The sequence below is a fragment of the Polypterus senegalus genome, chromosome 6 (assembly GCF_016835505.1).
Source record: "Polypterus senegalus isolate Bchr_013 chromosome 6, ASM1683550v1, whole genome shotgun sequence".
Classification (NCBI taxonomy): Eukaryota; Metazoa; Chordata; class Cladistia; order Polypteriformes; family Polypteridae; genus Polypterus; species Polypterus senegalus.
The window spans coordinates 172,825,314-172,837,447 of NC_053159.1; the positions used below are offsets into that span (position 1 = coordinate 172,825,314).

At 38.8% G+C, this 12,134-nt stretch overlaps 1 protein-coding gene across 1 annotated transcript in view; it reads right to left on the reverse strand.

Annotated features, from left to right (window-relative positions):
- Positions 1 to 12,134, reverse strand: part of LOC120531801 (bile salt export pump-like) — a 109,698-nt gene that overhangs the window by 81,760 nt on the left and 15,804 nt on the right. The window contains exons 2-7 of the mRNA XM_039757551.1: positions 10,828 to 10,934; positions 9,665 to 9,686; positions 9,539 to 9,568; positions 9,397 to 9,448; positions 5,485 to 5,729; positions 3,276 to 3,363 (exon numbers count right to left, since the gene is read on the reverse strand). Coding sequence (XP_039613485.1) covers positions 3,276 to 3,363; positions 5,485 to 5,729; positions 9,397 to 9,448; positions 9,539 to 9,568; positions 9,665 to 9,686; positions 10,828 to 10,903 — 513 coding nt within the window. The 5' untranslated portion in view covers positions 10,904 to 10,934. The remainder of the gene's footprint in view (positions 1 to 3,275; positions 3,364 to 5,484; positions 5,730 to 9,396; positions 9,449 to 9,538; positions 9,569 to 9,664; positions 9,687 to 10,827; positions 10,935 to 12,134) is intronic.

Genomic DNA, 12,134 nt, shown 5'->3' on the forward strand with positions numbered 1-12,134 from the left:
GGGTCGGCTATGTGCTTGGCATTGAAGTGGGCTTCAAAACCTGCTAAGTACCAAAATATAGTGCTATAAATTTTGATGTGAGTTCCAAAACCTGTTAAATACATAACCAGCTTAGTTCCAAAAGCTGCTAAGTACACCAGCCAATCATCTCAATATGCCACACTCAGAGTTTTAGGAAGAGACTGGCAGGTGCTTAACTACAAGTCTGCAACTGCAAAAGTCTGCAAAAAAAAGCTCACATTTCACTTGACAAAAGTTCAAGTGGTGGAAATAACAAGAAGTAACATAAACATAAAGACCACGTATTCGGGTGACTTTTGCAGTCACAGTATTGTGAAATGTGGCAGCAAAATAAAAAACTTGTCAGCTGACCCACTTCCACTGAATTGTTGTGTTAATCCAGTAAAAGCAAAGGATGTCGAAATGTTGCTTAGCAAAATGGGAGTCAATATGGACAATCCGCAATCAGAAAAAGTTAAAGAGTTCTACCTCCCAATGATTGGAACAGCCAACAAAAACACTAAACCAATGGCAGACAGTAATACCAAAATATATGATGAAGACAATGTAGAATATTGACATTCTAGAGATTGCTTATAACTTGTTTAATTTACTACTTAAACAGTGCTTAACAGGAATTCATGACTTTTAGCATTACTTTTTAGCTAAATAGTTTAGAGACTAAAAGCTCTGAATTTCTTTTGTTATATAATAAAAATATTTCAAGATCCAGAGCACTTTTGATGAAAGTTTCTACTTATAGGTTTATGGAATAGCATTGATTTAGCGTCAAAACCTGCTAAGTATGTTTTTTTCCTATTTTTTACAAAAATGTAAAATATTCAGATTTCTCAGATGTCCAGCAATTGACCTTCAGTAATGTAACAACCAACATTCTGCAAAAAGAATTTTAAAAATATCATTTCAAATACTTAAAAATTATTTTTCTCCTTTTCACAAAAAGTTGTCTCCTGTACTTAGCTGATTTTGCAACTCAGCTCTTCAATTTTAGAAAGCGTTTTAAACCATTTTGCCTGAGAGACCTCTTGGGCACAGCCATCAGCAGTGTGTCAACCTTGTCAAGAGGTTTACTTACCTCGGCAACGACATTCACGTCTCTGGTGACTCTTCCTGTGAAGTCAGTAGACAGATTGGGAGAGCATGAGGGGTCATGAGGTCACTGGAACTGGGTGTGTGGTGCTCCCAATATCTATGCAAAAGGACGAAGGTCCAAGTCTTTAGAGTCCTGGTGCTTCCTGTCTTGCTATATGTTTGCCAGACATGGACGCTATCCAGTGACCTGAGATGAAAACTGGACTCCTTTGGTACTGTGTATATCTAGAAAATCCTTGGGTACCGTTGGTTTGACTTGGTGTCGAATGAGCGGTTGCTCATGTTGTCCCGAATTAGGCACACTACCTACATTGTGAGGGAGCGTCAGTTACGACACTATGGCCATGTGGCACATTTCCCCAGAGGGTGATCCGGCTCGTAAGATCGTCATTGTTGGGGACTCGAGTGGCTGGACCAGGCCAAGGGGTCGCCCACATAACACCAGGCTGCGGCAGATAGAGGGTCATTTCCAGAGGCTGGGACTGGACCGCGTGTCTGCCTGGGGTTTTGCCAATCAGGATCCCAAGTTGTTTCGTTGTGTAGTGGGTACGACAACGCCCTGTACCAGTGCATGCTCCCCAACTTGACTTGACTTGCCTGAGAGATGTTCTGAAGAATGACAACGCCCATGATTATTTTCAAGTGCAGTTTTTCTTCACTTTCATTAATTTGCCCGACATTAAGGAGGGTCCTGGCTGGTCCCCCAACCTGTATAATACCCCTGTTGTCTTTTGTTTACACATTAAATTAAGTGAAATATGTTTCCTTATATTTCAGATATATTCTTAAAATTGCATATTTGAACAACATATACAACATTTGTCACATTATAAGATACGGCCACATCTCTCTATTATAAAAAAAAACTTGGAAGGTTGGAAGGAGACAAGACATGATTTTATCACAGAGACACTTTCACGTCCCGTGAGACAAGACTTTGTGCCAAGAGATTTAACCACGCCCGGGGCGGAAATAAAAGACAAAGAGTAGATGACAAAGTAGAACGTCGTAAAGAGTTCAAAAATGTTGGCGTGATACACATGGAGAGCAGGTTAGAGATAATGAAAGTACTAAAATTTGAAAGTCTCAAAAAAAGGATAGTAAAGATCGCATTAGCACAAACAAACAGAAATTATTACTTGGTGAAATAACAGAACAGCGAAAAGAGAGCGAACATATTTTTCGGATTTAAACTTTAAGTCGGAGTCTTGTAGATCATCTAATTCGTGTTGCCATCAGAGGAAAAAAAAGTAGTGTTTCTTCCCAATGATGAAGCATATCCGTGAGAATTAAAAGATTTGTTGTTTAGTGAAAGTGAAATCCTGTCAGAGAAATCATTTCTCATTTGTGTGAATGCTATTGTCAGACACATTTCTTGTAGAGAGAAAGAAACAATATTCACTCACGGGCAGTTATACATTGCGTTATCAAGATGTAATTCCAAACACGGAATCAAAATGCAATGTGATTTTGATGAAAAGGTAAAAGCGAAAAAAGATTGAATATATGGACATAGGTGATATGACAGAAGTGCTTGGGTTGGCAAGTGCAACAAGCAGGGGGCAAAGCTGCCTAGTATTTAAATATATTTCATTTTCATAAGGAAACTACATAATGCAGGACTAAGAATGTTGTGTTACAGTATTCTGTTCAAGATATTTGTTTGATAACTTCATGCATGTTCTTCCTGTAATTTGGTTCAGCATATCATGCTGTGAGTAACTGGAAATTCTAGAATTTTTTAACAATATGCTAACTTAGCCAGACTAAGAATGGAAACCAGTGGAGAAAAGGCAGCAGAACTGTAAGACACCTCATGGTGGACAGGGTGGAAGACATGGGTGAGCAGTACAGACAGAGAGAAGTAGTAGAATACAGGCCTGAAGGAATAAAATAAAGAACAAAAATTAAAAAAAGTATTGAAGAAAATAGTAAAAGTAAAAAAAAAAAGAAAATAAAGGGCATAATACAAATGTAAAAATGAAAAATAATAATTAAAGTAGTAAAATAAAAGCAAGCAAAGCACGCCAGGAGAAAATAAGCCTGATGAAATAAATTGGCCACAGAAAGAAACGTGTCCTCCCACCAACAGAGTAAAAGATTAACCTGCATTTTGAAAATAATGTAATAAAAAAATGTTGTGTTTAGTAACATCTGCTTACCTGGAAATACCCGATGACAAGGATCCCGCATCCAATCCCAACGTAATACAGAGCAAACTGTATCATCTCTGCTTCAATATCTAAGAACCTGAAAAAATGCTGCTGTTTTACCAAAAACAATATACTCAAGTACAAACATCAGAGATATTTAAAATATTCACTCTGCTTATATATTATATATATGAGGGAACACCTAATCATCTCAGACTAACACCAAGTCAGTTAAGCTTCAGAGATATCAATCTATCCAGTTATGAGGTAGAAGCAACTTCACCTGCTTTGGTGCAAATGCGAGTGGAAACAAGACACCCTCAAAAAGGGAACAGTTTTGCAGGTGGTGGCCACAGACAATTGTCCTTGTCACTTCTGGCTGCATGAGGCGGAACCTGCAGCTGATTCGGGTTGCACAGGAAGTCCAGCTCCTCTAGGATGGCTCATTCATATGTGCCATCTCAAGAATGTTTGCTGTGTCTCCCAGCACAGTCTCGGGAGTATGGAGGAGATAACCGGAGACGGACAGGGCCATAGAAGGGCATCACGACCGGTTAATGGTGGGTTAGTGAGGGTCTGGGAAGGCATACCTTGAAGGGTACGCATCTGGGAGTAGGAGGAATTGATTATTGTATTTGAGTATTGGTCATTGTTTATGTGTATTGTGGAGTGAAGGGTGCTTTGTGCACATTATTATTGTCCAAAAATAAATATTTGGACTTTTATCTGGTGTCTGGCATCTGATCTGAGGGTTCAAGGGGACAACAGCGCCCCCTACCTGTCACAATGGCCAGTTGGTAAACATTCACCACGTCCTCTCAGTTGTGAGAAGCAGATCATAGATATGTGATACAGTATCTGCCAAATAATACAAAGAGTACACAACATGTGTTTCACCATTATTGGTGAAAATCAGGTGTATGCACTTTTGCATCCCCTTGCAGGGATTGATATATATATATATATATATATATATATATATATATATATATATATATACAATATGTATGAATATGTATATGTGTATGTATACATATATACTGTATAAATATATACTGTTAAAAGTAGCTTCATCCAAGAGGATATGTCCAAACTACATGCCTGCTGTAGAAATGAATAAGATAAGATCTTAAAGCTGCCACTAGAGGGCAATACATCAGTCTTTGCATGAAAAAGTCGATCAGCCAACATTGTTGCGTCCGATATGACTTGGATAGTCTCTACATTACATGAATAATGTCTCATAAGTTATGCAAACAATTCACTGAGCTTGATAGTACTGGTTAGCTTGACTTATAGCAGTGTATGTTTGCCATATAGATGTGAATGTGGAGCATGGTGGCTAACAATGAGATTCTCATACTCACTGGTAAAATACCAGGAAGACTGGCTGATCGTGTAGCAGGGTAGCACAATGTCCATGGCACCTTTCATACTGAAAAACCAGGACATTACTGTTTAAACCAATTGAGAATTGCCCATTCAGACATACCAGGATAAATAAACAACAGAGGTGACAAATGAAAGTTTCATCTTGGGTTTGGATCCTGCAAGGTGCTCAAATGGTCCATAATCACTACACCATTTGTTCTTGTTTGTATCTTCTCTGAGAATATATGATTATTAGTAGTGGTGCTAAATTGCTGTTTTCATTCAGTTTATATTATTTTGCACCATATTTGCCAAATATGTTGTTACCTACTTTTCACTTTTGCTCCAAAGATATGATTTGCTCCATCTTTTGCCTACCGAGTGTCTAATGTGAGGATACAGTGATATTTTGGGTACTTTACCTGGCAACTTTCTGGCTTTTTTGCATAACCTGGGAAAATGCCTGGCAATTATGATCTGCCTTGACCTGAACTTTAGCTGGGCCACGTTTCTGAGATTTTTTTTTAGCTTTGCTTTGTTCACACATGTCCGTTATACAGGAGTTTTTCAGTAAATTTCAAGTATATCTTATGTGTTATCGGGGGAATGGCAACGGTTTCCACCTTCTAAAGTGATGCAATGCATTCCATGAATCACGCAGATTTAGGACTCCATTATGACCTGTGCCAGTAATCATTTACTATAAAGAATCGCCTCCAGGTGAAATAGCATATATTTGGTAATGATGAGACTTTTATTGTCCTCATTTTAGACAGTTTGGGAGGAGGCCGTAATTCTCTAGCTAGAAAGCGACCATCAACATATGTGAGGTTTTGATTAAACTTACCCACATTCTACAGTTGTGTTCATTTCTATATGGAAGAATTCCGACCCATTTCTCCACACAATAGAGTTATTAACACATTGTTTTTCAGGATCTTGAAGTTCGCGAATTTCAATGTCATACTTAACAAAAGTGTCAATTAAAAGTCCAAAAACAAGCAGAACTAGAGGCTGCGCAAGCCCATGGATGAAAGCACAGAGACCTCCAATGAGCATCATGAAGATATCAATGCAGGAAGCATATTGGAACTGCAAAAAGAGGAACAAAAGGAATAATTGAGTAAATATTGTTCACCTTATTTTGAGATTCTTATTTTCTAAGTGCTGTTGTGAATCTGCCATGCAGGAATGTTAGATCTTTTGTATTGTTAGCATTTTATATTTGCTTAGGGTCATGTGTTAAATTTGAATTTGGATCTGCAGCGGGTGGCACGGTGGTACAGTGGTAGTGCTGCTGCCTCGCAGTTAGGAGACAGTTGACATGTTCTCTCTGTGTCTGTGTGGGTTTCCTCCAGGTACTCCGGTTTCCTTCCACAGTCCAAAGACATGCAGGTTAGGTGCATTAGTGATTCTAAATTGTCCAGTGTGTGTGTGCCTTGTGGTGGGCTGCTGCCCTGCCTGGGGTTTGTTTCCTGCCTTGCGCCCTGTGTTGGCTCCAGCAGATCCCCGTGACCCTGTAGTTAGGATATAGCGGGTTGGATAATGGATGGATGGATCTGAAGCAGCTCCCTTTTTACCTAAAGATTATTGAGGTTTAAAAATTAAATTGCCCTTTGTTGATCACTGAGACATTGCAGAATACTCATTACGTGTTTTCATACCGATGGATTGTGCTTTTATCTCACTACAGGAGGGTTACACAGGGTTAGTCTCTGGGCCCAATAACTAAAGGTTTTTGTATCAACCTAAATTAGAAGCAATTACTGCTTCCAAAACAAATATTAGAGTTTATTAAACAAAAATCATAAGAAAAAAAATATTTAAAATAAAAAATAATTAGGCAAATGAACCAAGAAGCAAAATTCAGAAAAGACAAAGGCCAAGCAATGCCAAAATACGAAACACTATTAGGTAGTGTAATCAGAATATACGTTTAATAGGTCACTGTGCTCTGTGCAAATATTTTAAATCTACTTTTCCTTTCTACTCACATGTGCAGCTAACACAAAGCCAGATTTAGCACATAGGAGTTCACCATATATTGTAAGAACTGCTAGGTAAGCTTTTTAAGGCAAGACAAGTTAAGGACAACTGTGAAATGGGCTTTGTACTATTTCTGTGTGACAGAGTCAGCATGACATTGGATCTTCTTTTCCTTGTTTGGAATGGCATGATTTGCCTCAGTGGGGGTCTGCACATGGAGAAAGGGTATAAAGCCTTGGAACATTGCCCGGCACACCTTTAAAGCCGACGGATGGATGGGAGATTACGTCATCCGATCCGGAAAATCCTTCCCACGCAGCAATGAAAATGGCCGACTCTACACATCAGGCCCCCACTTCGGTGACAGTCTTGTCATGGCTTCCTCGTCTGTTATGCCACGTAATCCATCATTACAGAAAGCTAACTTATTTCTCCTATGTGATTTCTTACCGCCGTATCACTAAGGGAGGGGTATCACCTTTTTATATTATATGTATATAGTTTTGGGTTATGTAACATGTAACAATTACAAAAGAACTTATACCAACCAGGGAGCTAGCGCCCCCTGCTGGATACAGGTAGGCCTAACAATACAAAAACACAAAGTATTAAATACAGTGAACCCTCGTTTATTTTATCACGGTTAATCCGTTCCAGACTCTACTGTGATAAATGAATTTTCGCGAAGTAGGATTCTTTATTTATAAATCGAATATTTTCGCAGTTAGAGTATAGAAAACCTGTTTACGACCTTCTAAATACGTTTTTTAACATTATTAGAGCCCTCTAGACATGAAATAACACCCTTTAGTCACCATTACACTCGTATTACCCAATATATTAGACAAAATAAGAGAAAATAAGATATATTAGACGTTACAAATATCATATTACTAGGCGCACTCGCCTTTTAAGGCGACCAACTTTTATCCTCAAATTTTGTGCGCTCCATGTGTACATCAGGCATGTACTGTAAGTGTAGAGAATGAGAACATCAAAGTGCCCATTCATAACATCTCCCGAAAACGTACGTTTTTATCCCCTTAAGTGCCTGTCCAAAGTCGTACAATGTCAGCCCGAATCTGTACCGCTAAACACGGAGTTTCATGCACTAAATAAGCTATAGATGAGAATAAGCAAGCACCATCTCCCCTGATATTTACTACGCGGTGAGGCATTTGTACTCCATCAACATTAATTATTTCCAGAGACATAATTTTGCCTATTTTTCCAGCGCATCGCGCACAAAAGCAAGGGAACGATGAGAGCACCAGAACTCTGCTCACATCGTGTTGCTTCGTACCACAAGCCGCAAGTAGTAAGTGCGTAATAAGCGGACAATCCTGAATGCTTTTATATAGTAGATTATTGTACTGTACATTTAATTGCACACAACCACTAACCTATGAAGGTACGACCTCAGTAGGAGAGTCTTCAGAGGTGGTGCAGTATCTTCAGCAGGTGCGTTGTTGTCTTCAGTGAAGAAGTACTAGGCAGTGGGTGTCTGGGCGCGAGGCTGAAGAACATCTTGATAGGCAGTTGCTGGCACTGTCTTTTCATATGCGTGAGGAGGCTTTTGTAGGGTATTGCCATCTTTAATCATATCCAAGGGTTTCACCTTCTCCTGGATAGTAAGCATCTTCCTCCAGCGTTTAGTTTTATTGTCAGAAGGCTTAGAAAAAGCAGCACATTTAGGAGCCATCGTAGGGCTTAGATAAAAGTTCTCAGAAAGCGCATGCGTAGTGACGTAAGCGTGTATGAGAAAAAAATCACGATAGAGTGAAGCCGCGAAAGTCGAAGCGTGATATAGCGAGGGATCACTGTATATTAAAAAGTAAAGCCCCAGAAATGCAAGACTAAAATGTTAAATAATATAGTGAAGAAAAGGGCAAAAATAAAACAATGAGCCAAAATAAAAAAATCAATGAGGGGCAAATAATATAAGAGCCTCACACATGTGTCTATGTGAAGGGGCTTCCTGTTTGTGAACTACTTTTATTTTTCAGAGTTATTAATTTGACAACATTTTATCAAAAAATACATGTTTTTTGAAAACACAATTGGGTGACTTGACTGGACTTGATTTTCCTCATTGATGATTTAAATATTTTTTGCTGTTTTTTCTTTTTTTTTTGTTCTTTATTTCGCCTTATACAATTTCTTGTATTAGGAATTTGTTAGTTTTCGCATACCCCTTGGGGTCAGAGCGCAGGGTCAGCTATTGTACGGCGCCCTTGGAGCAATCACAAGTTAAGGGCCTTGCTCAAGGGCCCAGCAGAGTAGGATCTCTTTTGGCAGTGACGGGGATTCGAACCGGTAACCTTCAGGATACCAGTGCAGATCCTTAGCCTCAGAGCCCATTCTACATGAAAACATGAGATAAAAAAAATAACTGGGCCACCACAACAAACTACATGGGGTGAGTAACATTAAAAAATATTTTTATGTCTATTATTCCTTTAAATTGAAGAGTAAGGAAATTGTTTTGCTTGCAATTCTCTTTTATTTCTTTATTTAGAGCAAACGTCAGACACATTTTGAATGCACTGTTTGCTTTTGCATGCACAACAACCGTGAAATGAGTTGTTATAATAGCAACAGTGAAACTGAATAGGGAAAGCTGTGTGGTCAAAATCAAGTGGAAATTTTAACAAATATATATAAGTGAGGGAAATCCAGACAAAATATTATGAATTACACCCTGATCATAATACTGTGGGAGCCACCATTCTGCAGTGTTTAAATACAGCCTGTAAATTACTTATTGTCTTACCAGTTGAAAGAAGCTGATCCTGATGCTGGCGTCATCTTTCTTAGCCTTTGTTCTTAGAAAAATTAGAATATAAATAAATGAGTAAACTATTGAAAATGCCAGCACATATGGTAGAAACTAAACAAATGGTGCAGATACTTACGGTCTGTATTGGTTCACTTTGTACACATTCCTGGATATTTGAAAGAGACACAATTTTAGCATTTTACTGACAGAACAGCTGCATGAAGGATGTGGCTCAGAATTAGATAAATATCTGATCACTTACCCATGAAATCCATTTACGTCAGCTGTTAAAAAAAGAAAAGGTTTGGGCAAGTCAATTCATTTGGCGTGATGTGTAGCGTATGGCAGAAATCAAGCAACTGGACAGTAAATGATCAACAATTCACAAGACATGTTCTATAAGAACTGATTACCAAAACACACTGCAAGTTAACTACGTACAAATATGAAATAGCAGGGCAACAATCCAAATTTCTTGCCACAGATGGTTACAGATGAACGGGCTGAGCATATCCAGGACACAGCTTACAAAAGCCGTGAATCTAAACTGAATACACTTAACCAAAAATGGAATAAACTCACCAGGAATACAAACACTAATGAACCACAATCTGGATTATACAATTTCTCCAGAAGGCAGTTGTCCACCACAGAATAAAATGTTCAGAAAATGAAATCACAGAATGATCTATGTTATGAATGAACAGCAATAAGAATTGTGCACCAAATAAACAAATAATAATTAGGAACATAATTCTATGAGTAGACACACATTCTTGATCATTCTTTCCAGTTTTTGCTGAAATCCATTAGATAAATTAATACTGCACATGATGACAGTAACTTGCTCACAGAACTCTGAGTTCTTTAGTAACCTGCCGATGTGACATAAGGTGACATTAGAACATTAGAACAATCTAGATAAGAACTAAGTTTGCCAGTCCTATCCAATTAATTCTTCTAAAAAAACATTGTCTGGTTTTAAAACTCCATAAAGTCCTACTGTCTACCACACGACTTGGTCGCTTATTCCATGTGTCTGTGGCTCTCTGTGTGAAGAACAACTTCCGAATGTTTGTGTGAAATTTACCCTTAACAAGTTTCCAGCTGTGTCCCCGTGTTCTTGATGAACTCATTTTGAAGTCACAGTCTCGATCCACTGGACTAATTCCCTTCATCATTTTAAACACTTCAGTCAGGTCTCCTCTTAATCTTCTTTTGCTTAAACTGTAAAGGCTCAGCTCTTTTAATCTTTCCTCATAACTCATCTCCTGTAGTCCTGAATCTGCCCTGACCTTTTTCTAGCCTGGAGACCAAAACTGCATACAGGACTCCAGATAATTGTGTTATAAAGCTTGAAAAGACATGTGACACTATACAGAGAATAGTTCATTATATTCATATTATAGCAATATAGCGTCTTACGGGATTCATTGTAGTCAAAGCTTTCATTTTCCTCTCCCAATTTTCTTATGCTGCGTAAGGAGATTGAGCTGGGCATTTTATCTGGTCTGTTCTTCTCTTCTAAACACCTGAAATAAAAGAAATTAGAAAACAGAATCAAAGAAGACATAATACGTTGTGTACCTCTATATATATATAACATACCAAGGGTTGTCTGTCTGTTGCACTCCATTGGGCCTTGAGCTTTGATCGTGGTCTTACTCGAGAGCTTCTGCTATCCTCACATAATGTGACACATGAACTAGACATGCAGACTACCTCAGCCTTGTAATTGGGCTTTGGGTCCTTCTCACAACAAGCAGCCACACAGCCACGTACCCAACACATCCAGGCTCCATGGGTGAAAAGTTAAAAATGGCAATGATTGCACATGTCATGACTAACTGGAAATGGTGGAGCACATGGCAAAGTCTCACAACAAGTGGTGACATGAGCAATGATTGTCAGGAAAAGCACTATGGCATGGGCGCACAGCATGGCTGACAGGAGAATAACCGCGGTGGCACCTGTTGGCAATGAAGAATATTGAACAGGCCAACAGATCGTTGTTATCAGAAACACCATAATGGCACACTTGGCAGACTGACCTGGGGTACTGTGTTCTGTTATGTCCACATAACCATCTGCTCACCATTACAAACAACAAGAGGAACATCAGTGCATGAGAGACGCACTTCATCACACAAGAAAGTGATACACACCAAGACCAAGACCCAAAGCCATTGCTTGGCATCAAGCCATCAGGCCACTTCTCAAAGCAAGTTTGTTATTTGCATCCTATTGATATATTTCAACGATTATGGAATGGCTATTTTTTTCTGTTACTGAATTGGCGTTTTTTCCACGACAAAGATCCCGATTGTTGCATATGTGTACACTGGCTATGGTTACATGCTGTTACATCCTCCTTAATGCCATTGGGTTTTCATACATAGTAGGTTCTCAAATTCTTTTGGTTAATTTCCACTCTACAATGTATCCACTTGATGGAATGAAGGTCTCCTCTCGATTGTTAAATTTCTTAGGTTTCTTACTTTTCATACTTTTTATGTATGTTTGTTGCCTCTGACATTCCACTTTAGCTGTAGGTGGTTGTTAGCTGCTGGTGATGAATGTAGAAGAGCAAAAGTGACAGCTAATGATGAAGAAAGATGCATGAATACCTTTGAAGCAGGTAAGGTTTAGGTACTGCAAAAATGCATCCTTTACCTTAACAAAGGTTTCTTTTGGGCTTCATGCCACTTACAAAACATCAGTAGATGGGTTAT